We start from the raw sequence: 12679 nt of genomic DNA, 5'->3' as shown, positions 1-12679 counted from the left end.
GCATGCCTTGTTCCTCTCCTTGCTCAATTACCTTACTCTTGTAAGCGTCTACATCAGCTTCAAAAAAGTGTATTCAGTGTGCCTTAAGAAATTTCAAAACCACAGTTTTATAAAATGACAGATTCATTATATTAAATGAGTGAATTTGTACATTGTATTAGTTTTCTATGGCTAACAACAAATTACCACAAACTTAGTCAAAACAACACAAATTTACTATCTTACAGTTCGGTAGCTCAGAAGTCTACAGTGGATCTCACGAGGCTAAAATCAAGGCGTTGGCAGAGCTGCATTCCTTCTTCAAGCTTTAGGGGAGAATCCGTTTCCTTGCCTTTCCCAGGTTCTGGAGGCTGCCTGCATTCTTTGGCTTGTGGCCCCTTCCTCTGTCTTAAAGCCAGCAGCATCAGGCTGAATCCCTCTCAGCTGCCACCTCTCTGATTCTCTCTTCTGCCTCCCTCTCCCATTTCATGCTTGTGCTTACATTGAGCCTACCTGATAACCTCCCTATTTTAAGGTCAGCTGATTAGCAACCTTAAGTCCACCTGCAACCTTAATTCCTCTTTGCCTGGTAAAAATATATTCATATCTTTGGGTGTGTTTGGGTTGAAGGGAGTCACATTACTCTGCCAACCACACATATCTGAAAGTTTTTTTTGTTGTTGTTGCTTTTTTTGTTGTTGTTTTTAGGGAGAGGTAATCAGGTTTATTTATTTACTTATTTATTTTAATGGAAGTATGGGGGATTGAACCCAGGACCTCATGCATGCTAAGCACACGCTCTACCACTGAGCTACAGCCTCCCCACTAAAGGTTTCTTAACAGAAATGTTAAAGTAAAAATATTAATTTCTACACTCAAAAGTCAGTCCTATTGTCTAAATTGAGAGAAAAACTAATAAAGCCTTGGGATTACTGGAAAACCCTTACAATAAATGAATATTTATGACTTGCACCCAGAGACACTATAGTCAATAGATACCAACATTACTTTCAAAAAGTTCAGTAGTCACACTTGTGTATTTTGACTGGTTGTTGATATTCCTTGGTCTTCATCAACAGTACAGATTTTGTCATTAGATAGAGCAGAAATATTCTCCAAACCTTCATTTAATTCTGCATACTTGTGTATGCTTATCCCCTCTCTTTTCTCTAAGTTCTCAGCATCCTTAGAGGAACCAGTAGCCACTTCTCTTTCTTCTGCCTCTTTGGAAGCAGCAAGTTTTTCCAAGGATTCTACTATTTCATTTCTCAACTCATCTTCAGATTCTTCAAAATTTCTGAAATAAATAGTAAAAATCAACTTTGTGATGTCAAAATACTGACAAATACATGTGAAAATTAGTTTCACTTCTCCTGCCCTACCCACACTTGAGCAATATGAAAGTTGCATTTTCTTCCAGGTAATAAATTATTGTATCAGTCTGGTTTTTCCTAAGGATGATGAACAACCAATGTTGAGAGAATCAGTATTCTGTTTAGTTGGACTTGTGTTCAATAACCTTTATTTTATCTATTAATACCCATCTATTATGTTTAAAAGAAGAGGAAGAAAGAGAGAAAAAGAAAATAATAAAAAATGGCTACCGCATATTGAGTCTTTACCATATGCCAGTCACCCCCCTAGAGCACTTTACACATACTGTATTTCATCAGATAATAACAACACTTGAGGTGGACATTACCATCCTTGGTTGATAAGCAATCTGAGCTAAAAGAGGTTTAAAAAAAAAGTGCCCAAGGTCTCACAGCTACTAATTAGTAGGACCAGGAATTGAAATTGTGTTTAAGACTGCAACACTGATGCTTTTAGGTAACAGAAATAAAATTTTCAATAAATGGTGTTGGAATAAGTCAGGAGTTACTTGGGAAAAAAACAAGTTGGAGTCACACTTTGCAGTTATGAGTAAATAGAAAACTAAATCATAAAAGTACTTAAAAAAATTTCAGTATCATTTTTATGAAATAATTGATCAATCTAAGGTAGATAGAAATAAGAAATTTCCACATGGCACAAGTCAATATAGATAAAATCAAAAAGCAAACAAAAAAACTGGAGAAAATATTCTTGAATCATACTACAGATAAAAGACTAATTTCCCTAAAGTACAAAAAGTTCCCCGAGTCAAAAAAATATTAATAGCGTAAATTTTTAAATGGCTCAAGTTATGTGCAAAATTGTTTTTCCAAAGGAAGAAATAAAGATGGGTCTCAAAAGCATATAGAAAGACAACCTCACTCACAAAAGAATTGCTAATTAAAATTAACCTGAAGTGTCATTTTTTAACCATCAACTGTGCAATAATCCATCAGTTCGGTAACACACTGAGCAAGGAAATGTACAAGGAAACAGGCACTTCCATACCCTGTCGGTGGAAGTGTTCATAGATGTAACCTCTGTGAAGGACAACGTCACAGTATCCAATTACAAATGTAGATACTCTTTGACCCCAAACTTTGCTGTTCTGGGAATTTAAACTATATGTATACTACTATTTGTATATTATGATATGTATTCAAGATACACTGTTAAGTAATAAAAGAAAGTTGCAGGACAGTATGCACACTATGAAACTTCCTGTTAAAAAAAGCAACATACTCACATACACAGGATAGATATATTTGCTTACATTTTAATGGAATTCCTTAGAAGTAGGCTCAAGAAGCAGGTTAGATTGGTTGACTCTGGGGAGGGGAATTGTGTGGCTGAGGTAAAGAGACAGCAGGAGACTATGAAAAGAGTGTAACTTTTGAATTTAGAACCATGTGAATATATTACCTACTTAAAAAGTCAATTATAATAAAAATTTTTTTTAATTTAAAGGACTTCAAATTTTAGAATAAGAGAGTTCAGTGAGGTTACAGGATACCACGTCAATAGTGTTCTATACACTAGCAGTAGCCAAGTTGAAAACAAAGCAAGAGAAAAAAATGCCGTTCATAATGGCAACAACGAAAAAATTAAGTGACAACTATATCACGAAGAAAATTACAAAAATACTAAAGAATATTTTAAAAGGCGTGAATAGATGGAGACCTATACTAAATTCATGGATGTTGACATTTATAATCATGAAGATGTCCATTCCCATAAATTAATCAAAAAACGTAATGTCATTCTCATCAAAATTCCAATGAAGTTTTCCATGACACTTCACAAAAGAATGCAAAAATGTATATGTTGAGTGAAAAGCAGCAATTGCTAAGATTATTTTGAAGAAAATGATATGGAAACTAGGTGTGAGGACTAGCCCCTACCAAATATCAAAAGGTACGGTAAAGCCACAGTAATTCAGATAGAATATCATTGCTGCAGAGATCGAAAACAAAACCACTGGAAAAGAATGAAGAGCTAAGAGACACATCTGTGTATACAGGAAAATTTGGTCTCCTTAGCTAGGTCTTTGAGGCCATCTTCTATGTCTCAACAACAGCGTTGTAACTTTTTACCACTTTTACTATATCCAGTGCTTCGTTTAGGCACCTGGGTATGACCTACTTACGTATCATCATCATCAGATCTTGGTTCTGGTTGTTCTTCATCTACCTCGATGTCAGAGGCCACTGCCACCTTCCCCTCATCTTCTTCAGGAAGCCATGGTTTTAATGTTCCCACTGTTAAATGACAGGAAGAGAGATTAAAGCATCCCGGCCTATACACCTCATGAGGGGCATATATCAAAAATTCTGCACTGAACGTCAACCACAACGGCAAAACCTTTGAATAATTTCCATTAAAACAGGGAGTAAGACAGGGATGACAGCTGACACCAACTATTCCATATTGTACTGAAGGTAGCAGACAACAAAGACAAGAAAAAGAAGTGAAAGAAATAAGGATCAGAGATGAAGAGACAAAATAATCCCACTTTGGGGGTAGATGCTTTTTATAAAAGCATATATATTTCTTTTTTTTTTAACATTTTTTATTGATTCATAATCATTTTACAGTGTTGTGTCAAATTCCAGTGTAGAGCACAATTTTTCAGTCATTCATGGACATATACACACTCATTGTCACATTTTTTTCTCTGTGATTTATCATAACATTTTGTGTATATTTCCCTGTGCTATACAGTGTAATCTTGTTTATCTATTCTACAATTTTGAAACCCCAGTCTATCCCTTCCCACCCTCTACCCCCCTGGTAACCACAAGTCTGTATTCTCTGTCCATGAGTCTATTTCTGTCCTGTATTTATGCTTTGTTTTTGTTTGTTTGTTTGTTTTTGTTTTTTAGATTCCACATATGAGCGATCTCATATGGTATTTTTCTTTCTCTTTCTGGCTTACTTCACTTAGAATGACATTCTCTAGGAGCATCCATGTTGCTGCAAATGGCATTATGTTGTCGGTTTTTATGGCTGAGTAGTATTCCATTGTATAAATATACCACCTCTTCTTTATCCAGTCACCTGTTGATGGACATTTAGGTTGTTTCCATGTTTTGGCTATTGTAAATAGTGCTGCTATGAACATTGGGGTGCAGGTGTCGTCCTGAAGTAGATTTCCTTCTGGGTACAAGCCCAGGAGTGGGATTCCTGGGTCATATGGTAAGTCTATTCCTAGTCTTTTGAGGAATCTCCACACTGTTTTCCATAGTGGCTGCACCAAACTGCATTCCCACCAGCAGTGTAAGAGGGTTCCCCTTTCTCCATAGCCTCTCCAGCATTTGTCATTTTTGGATTTTTGAATGACGGCCATTCTGACTGGTGTGAGGTGATACCTCATTGTAGTTTTGATTTGCATTTCTCTGATAATTAGTGATATTGAACATTTTTTCATGTGCCAAAAGCATATATATTTCTTAAATTTTTTAAAACCTTGTAAAAATTTAAGATTTGCCAACATTATTGGACTTACTTTCACTGTTTTTATAAACAGTCAAGACTAGAAGAGGGGAAAAAAAACATTTAATGATGGAGGAGCTGCAAAGTCATACTGCAGAGGGCATGGATAATGGGGAGAGTGAAGGACTGTGCTCATTTTTGTAATCTACCATAATACACCTTTCCCACACAGACACTACAATCATCTGGTGCCTAAGTGTCAAAAAAGGGCTTCACTTTGGTCTTCAGGAAAAAAATCCCTACCCTCTGTTAACAAGTGGGACTAGAAATAGGAATTTCCCTCCCAAGGTGAAATTAAAGTGTGGCTTTTTTTTGTAACATGTTTTGTGTTAACATGACTACTCACGTATACACCTACACGTAGAAATGTCACCACATTGCAATTAAATATTTACCTTTAATTAACATATTTCACATCAAATTATAGCCCATATTACTGTCTAAGGTGCATAAAATAAATGAAGTAGATTGATACATCTCGTCTATGAGGTAGTTTGGCTAATTAAAAGCAGCCTGCGTATTCCTCTTGGTGTGGGAATCTGATAGGTTTTGTTTTCCTGTTTTAGGAAGACAACTTTAGGAAGCTCTTATTTTTGCTTAACAGGATAGAAGAAACAATGAAAGGCTAACTACAGAAATGGAAATCAGCTGTTATCAGGATATGCCACTATGATGTTACCAAGGCAACTATGTGGCCTGAAAACGTACACAAGAAAGAGGCTACCTTCCCACCAAGGATTCCCTTGGAGTGGTTAAACCATAAACAAAATTACTGACCTGAATTAATTATGCACATGTAAAAAAACTTGTCTTCATTGAAAAAGTGTAGCTTTACTAGTAAGATTCATTTTAAAAGATTTTATAAAGTCTTGCTATTTTAAACTTTTAAAATTAGGATACATTAAACAAGTAATTGATAAAGCCTCATTTTTAAATATAGTTTAGAGCTAGAAGCAAAGGATTTTCAAAGAGCTGAATATTTAAACTAAAGACTGTTGATATATGAATTGTGCTTAAATGAATGACAACGAATCCTTAAATGCCTTTATAAATTGTCTATTATACCTGTAATCAGCTATTAAAATTTATACTTGCAGAAGGTCTTTATGAAGACTCTATAAAGCTGTAAGAATTATTTTAACACTGTAATTTCCTATTCCAAATGAATAGCAATACAAATATTGGCAATCATATGCCTTTACGTAAAGTGACAGTAAAAATGTGCTCTGACTATATTCTCATTCACAAAGACATAGCCACCTACTGAGTTCTAGACACTATAACAGGCACTAGGGATGGATAGGCCAACTGGGGTAAGGTCAAGACAAAGCTCTCGGAAGAGGGGTAGAGTATAGCTCGGTGGTAGGAGCACGTGCTTAGCATGCACAAAATCCTGGGTTCAATCCCCAGTACCTCCATCAAAAATAAATAAATAAATGTAATTACCTCCTCCCTGCCAGGAAAAAAAATTAAAGGCTGCCAAAAAAAAGTACAAAGAAATGAGTGAAGTTATTATTTTTTTTTAAAAAAAAAGCTTTCAGAAGATGGTAAGTCTAGTGAGGAAGAAAGATATTAAATGGGAAATTAAAGTAAACTCTATTATGATCAGAGAATTAGAGGGTCTTATGGGATATTAAGCAGGGAAATCAAACCTAAAGGAAGACAAGGTGTTTTCTGAAGCATTTAAAACAGTGGCTCCCTGTTACTGGTACACAGGCAGTAGTCTGAGATCCAGGTTTTCCACAGCAATTACTAAAAATTCAAATAAAATTGCTCCTGCATCTTTTTATGAGCCAAATTTCAATGATAAATATAATAATGCAATGTATTTCATGCATTTAATAAATATTTGAGTGTGAATGAATTTGAGTATGAGACTGAATGAATGTGAAACTGTCAGAGGCAGTGAACAGAGAAAAGACAGGGAGACAGTAAACATACTTGAGGATTTACTGAAAGCTTATTAGAATTTTATAAGGGAACCTTCCTACACAGCTGGTGAGAATGCAGTTTGGTGCAGCCACTGTGGAAAACAGTATGGAGATTCCTCAAAAGACTAGGAATAGACTTACCATATGACCCAGGAATCCCACTCCTGGGCATATATCCAGAAGGAACCCTACTTCAAAATGACACCTGCACCCCAATGTTCATAGCAGCACTATTTACAATAGCCAAGACATGGAAACAGCCTAAATACCCATCAACAGATGACTGGATAAAGAAGATGTGGTATATTTATATAATGGAATACTATTCAGCCATAAAAACCAACAACATAACGCCATTTGCAGCAACATGGATGCTCCTGGAGAATGTCATTCTAAGTGAAGTAAGCCAGAAAGAGAAAGAAAAATACCATATGAGATCGCTCATATGTGGAATCTAAAAAAACAAAAACAAAAACAAACAAACAAACAAAAACAAAGCATAAATACAGGACAGAAATAGACTCATGGACAGAGAATACAGACTTGTGGTTACCAGGGGGGTGGAGGGTGGGAAGGGATAGACTGGGATTTCAAAACTGTAGAATAGATAAACAAGATTACACTGTATAGCACAGGGAAATATACACAAAATGTTATGATAAATCACAGAGAAAAAAATGTGACAATGAATGTGTATATGTCCATGAATGACTGCAAAATTGTGCTGAACACTGGAATTTGACACAACATTGTAAAATGATTATAAATCAATAAAAAATGTTAAGAAATTAAAAAAAAACAGAAACAGACTCATAGACATAGAATACAAACTTGTGGTTGCCAAGGGGGCGGGGGTGGGAAGGGACAGACTGGGATTTCAAAATGTAGAATAGATAAACAAGATTATACTGTATAGCACAGGGAAATATATACAAGATCTTATGGTAGCTCACAGAGAAAAAAATGTGACAATGAATATATATATGTTCATGTATAACTGAAAAATTGTGCTCTACACTGGAATTTGACACAACATTTTAAAATAATTATAACTCAATAAAAAATGTTTTAAAAAAAAAGAAGTTTATGGGTTAAAGGGAAGCATGTCAACCAAGTTTACAGGCTCTTCCAGTCATTCATTCAAATGATTAACTTATTAAGAATCTCCTGTATTCCAGACACCTTTGCAAAGCCCTGTCTAGCAGTAGAGGGAATTGTAGGGACAGAAGAGTAACTACAGATAAAACATCATGACAGAAATGAGCAGGAGGTTTTGCTGGACTCCCGCTCCAGCAGGTCCAGGAGTACCCGGGGATGGACCGCGTCGGCGAAGGAGAGAGCCAGTCAAGGTTTAATCACCATGCAGGCAACTCTGCAAGGCTTTCTTTATTTGTGGCATTTATACAATTTTATCAAACAGGTGATTTCACATTGTGGCCAAGCTGACTCTTACGTCTTTATTGTTTACATTGTTAACCTTTTTCCATACCCAGGATGTGGTCATGGGCCTTTTTTGACTTGACTGAACGTCATCACCCTTATGATTTTTTAAATTTCCTCTTAGCCTTATACTTAGTTAATCATTACCCCTTAACCCATTCTCAATTCTATCCGTAAGAACAGCTCCTAACCAAAAACTATTTCACGAAAACAAGCACAAGAAGAAAAGATCACGAGGGTCCCAACCAACTGGCGCCTAGAACTCAAACAGTGGGCTGATTATAGTTTCTATCACCTACAAGGAGAACAGTCAACCTAGAGATATCTATCTTATGTTTCTTACAGAGCTGACGGCATACATTGTCTTTAGGGCTTGAGGCATGACACACCATGGGGGCCCTGATCTTTTGATTTGTTTCCAAGTACTTTCATTGAAATTTCCATTGTTTAAATTGTCCTGTACAGTCAGCATCATAGCCCCTATTATTTCCCCAGATTAAGAATCATCCTGTACAATTTTCAAAAAGCCCATGTACCCGAATCCAATCATAAGCACTATAAACAACAGAAGGAAATGTTGGTATTTTCCAGAGTGAGACTGCTTTGCAATCTGCACGGCCGTTTTGCCCTGACTTTGTCAAGGGGCATCAACATTGGTGGAATGGCTCCCGGCAAGGTTTCATCAGAGTGGAATCATACAGGAGGAATTACTTTGGTAAAGGGAGTGTTACGGAAAAGACAGGCCAGCCAAGAAACAAGCACCACTCGGAGGGTTGGAGTACTCAGATGTATTACGCCGGCAGGCTCAGAGGGGCTTCTGCTCCGAAGCTCTGAGCACCTCCAAGACATCCGCATGAGGTTTTATAGGGTAAAATACAAGCTTGGGGTATTCAGCCAATAGGCACGGAACAGCTTTAGCAGCATCATTATCACAAAAGTGGAGGCAGGGAGGCAGCAAACCAACATTCCAAAGCCAGATATGTATCTTTGAAAATCCAACTGGCTAGCAAAAAACATGAACAGCAAACCAACACTAATTAACTCAGATTTACAAGTTAGTCCAGCAGAACTCAGATCAGTATTCTGATACTTAGATTTGTGAGTTATCTTGTTAGCCCAGCCCAGCCTCTCCTTCACATTCCTAGACTTGTGAGTTATCTTGTTAGACCAGCCCGGCTTTTCTTTCACAGGAGGAAGGTGTGCGTTCTAAACAGAGGGAGGAATATTTGCTGATGGAGAATTGCTGGCAACTCTAGTGTTGAGAGGGGCCATCCAGTCTTTAAGGGACTTAGAATCTGCATTTTCTTGAGGGGAAGGGAAAGTCTCTGGCAGGATTTGAAGCAGAGAAGAAAACTTGGTCTGTTTTAGGATTATTGGGCAAGGATGTAGAGGGATTGCTGAAGGAAGAAAAGATGACCAGAGACAGGAAGTCAAGCTTGCTACACAGGTAGGAAAGGAGATGGGAGGCCAACGACAGAGTTAGAGGCTGAAAGAGCAAAGCACAGCGGGGTGGGAGGGGATGCCTGCACCCTTAGCAGGTTATAACAGAAACTATCTGCACTGTGCTTTGAATGCCACCCTTGGAGGCAAGTTCCTGTTTCTAATCCCACTCGTTAAATAAATTGCTCATATATGCCTAGTGAAAAGCCAACCATGCGAAAATGCAGTTAAGTTCATGAATTCATTTAGCATGCAAGATCAAATGAAGAGTTGTCTATGAGACTCTTCTACCGGGTGTGGGGCCCCAGGCCTTGGCTTCTCCACCAAGCCAAGCCAGCCCAAAGCTTCTTCCTCCCTGGCCTCCAGCCCCATCCTGAGAGACCGTACTTTTATCCCAGGACAGAAGGAAAGGCAGCAGACAAGCAATCACATTGCAGTTTGTGGTCTGAAGGTACTAGATGCATTTCTCTCTCTTCACCTTTCCACCAGCCGCCTTCAGTTTTAAAGGACAGTGTCTCAGTTGAGGTAAGTAATAATACCGAAGGACTTCATCTATTCGGAAGACTCCGGCCCCTTCTATTGCTCCTGGATTTTAGTCATATTGTCTTTCTGTCTCCTGCACAGGCTTGTGGATCAGCAGGTCCTCCCCACCAGAAATGATCTTTCTTCAGTAAAATGCTGTGCATCCTTTAAGACTCAACTTTCACAGATTCCCCTTTCCTTGGGCTTCACAAGCCAGTGGACGCATTCTTCAGAAACAGCCAGTTAGCTCTCTTGCATTGTTCTCAATGTTGTGCACACTTTGTCAGCATGTATCGGCACCCATTACTCTCAGGTTTGTACCCAGGCCTCCCTGCCCGCCTCAGCCTCACATCTCTGCCAAACCTCGCCCTGCACAGATGCTCCTTGTTTGCCACCTGGCCACCCTCAGTGGCTTTTCTCCTAATAGTTCACACCTGCAGACCTGATCGAGCCCCAAATCTCCAATGTGATATGGATTTCCTCAAACTTTAGAAAACAACAGTTGGTTTCCCTTAAAGTTAACACAAGCATAATCTTGCTAAAAATTGGAGGCAAAAAAAAAAAAATTCCAAGGCCAAGAAAACTATATTAAGATGTATGTTTATTGCCCACAGGATAGTAATTTGTGTCTGCTGCATGACTGTCAGAAATCAACGGCCTGTCAGGCAGTGCTAAGCCCTAGCTCATCCTCTACAAAGTCACTAGTCCTTCCTACCTAACTCTTCATCACTCATCAACCAATCACATTAAAGAAAACTACCCAACTTTTCTCAGAAGTTCAAGTCTTTTGTTAGTGGCATTTGGGACAGACTTGGACAAAGCAAATCAGTTTCTGAAGAGGTTCAGACATCCTCCCAATGCCCTCTCTAGGCTATTTTTAGCTCCTTTCTGCATGTACATATCTGACAAAATTCCTTGGGGGACTGGTTCTGTCCTTAAAAATAAACTACTTACCAAATTCTCCATCACTGGCAGAAAACGAGCTCCTTGTTAGATGTGCTGCTGCCAAAACACTCATTAAGGTTCCTGGTGCTTCGCGCCGCCACTGTTTCCTATTTTCTGGAACGCCTTCAATCACGATCACCTGTCCATCTGAAGAGGAGACTGGATTATCAAAAGTAAAAATGCTTCTTCATCTGAGTTTTTATAAAATCACAGGATGTGAGAACCCTGGAGGTCACCTAACCCCAGCTCTCATTTTGTTAGTAAGGAAACTGAGATATACAAGAGCTCATTGTATATGTGACTTACTGTCACATAGCTAACAAGTTAGCTTTGTAAACTGGCTATTTTGCTGTGTTGAATTTCTATGACTTATTTTGAATTAGGTTTCCCCTCATTGTCTCATCGGTTCAGGACGGATTAGATTGTGTTACATTTGCAAACCCTTCTCATAGTTTTATGACGTATTTTGCAACAGTATAAGTCCATTCACATACTTTTAGTTACTAATTTCAATGATATACTTACATATTTCAACTTGTAAGATGGGTATAAATTTCAGCTCTTCCCCAGCCCCATGTCATTAAGCAGAACATGGTAAATAAGCAATAGAAATCTCTACCGCCTATAAGGTAACACCCGGATGACACTGGGACTCTTTTCTAAGGAAAGACTAGGCCAGCAGCTCAAATGTAAACGAATTCAGGTTGGAAATACCATCATATTCTAAACACACCTAACACTGAAATAGCACACTGGCTTACAAAACAATTTTATATGTATCTTGGCACGGTTAACTCTAAGTCTCATGCTACAGCTAATATTTCAATTCTGATTTTACCGATGAAAAAACGACCCTCCAAAAAAATGCAAGGGCGTTATTAGGCTGGCACGGGAGGGCAACGAAGCCAACTGCTCCTTCTTGGGAAGAAGGCGGGATCCTGGACCTTTCCTCCTTCATGTTCTCGTAGCTACAGTGGGCAACCGTCTAGAATAATCAGTAGCTAAGTCTCTGCAGAGATAGGGGAGAACCCAAAAGAGTATCTTTGAAAGGGATTTGACACAAATCCACAGGGACTGTACTGAAAAGGGAGAGTCATCACGTCAGGGTGAGCACTAGCATTTGGGGTGAACACAGCAATATTGGGAGTCTTGCCCTCCACTGGTTGAGGATTTTTTTTTTAATTTACTTTTATTGTATTACTTGTTTTTTTTATTTTGGCAGGGTTGGGGAGGTAATTAGGTTTGTTTATTTTTAGAGGTACTGGGGATCGAACCCAGGACCTCGTGCACGCTAAGCATGCACTCTACCACTTGAGCTGTACCCTCCCTCTTTGCTGACGATTTATGCCACGGATGACAGCTTCACCCTCAGGCACGGTGGAGCAGTGAGAGGTGACATCGGCCTCGGCCATCATTTGTAGCAGAGTCTGAGGAGCGCCAGTGTCCCATTGCCTCCTGTTCTCTGCAGCTGCAGCGTCCTGAATGAACAGCTCTGGGTGTAAGAAAAGAATGCCTTAATTTAAAAGCAGCCAAAGTGTGACGAATTGCACCAAATA

At 38.6% G+C, this 12679-nt stretch overlaps 1 protein-coding gene across 6 annotated transcripts in view; it reads right to left on the bottom strand.

Annotated features, from left to right (window-relative positions):
• The window catches only part of NEK5 (NIMA related kinase 5), a 49777-nt gene that overhangs the window by 2346 nt on the left and 34752 nt on the right, over positions 1-12679 (bottom strand). For 5 of the 6 annotated variants that reach the window (XM_072976169.1, XM_072976168.1, XM_072976173.1 and 2 more), the window contains 4 exons: positions 12490-12615; positions 11133-11270; positions 3500-3611; positions 88-1276 (listed from right to left, as the gene is read on the bottom strand). In XM_072976169.1, the coding sequence (XP_072832270.1) occupies positions 1006-1276; positions 3500-3611; positions 11133-11270; positions 12490-12615 (647 nt within the window). In that variant the 3' untranslated portion in view covers positions 88-1005. Of the gene's footprint in view, positions 1-87; positions 1277-3499; positions 3612-11132; positions 11271-12489; positions 12616-12679 lie in introns of those variants that run through there. The other variant, XM_072976172.1, reaches the window with a different exon arrangement.

Source organism: Vicugna pacos, chromosome 14 (genome assembly GCF_048564905.1).
Source record: "Vicugna pacos chromosome 14, VicPac4, whole genome shotgun sequence".
Taxonomy (NCBI): Eukaryota; Metazoa; Chordata; class Mammalia; order Artiodactyla; family Camelidae; genus Vicugna; species Vicugna pacos.
Note: the sequence above shows the minus strand (reverse complement) of the source record. Positions and strands in the feature narration are given on the sequence as shown.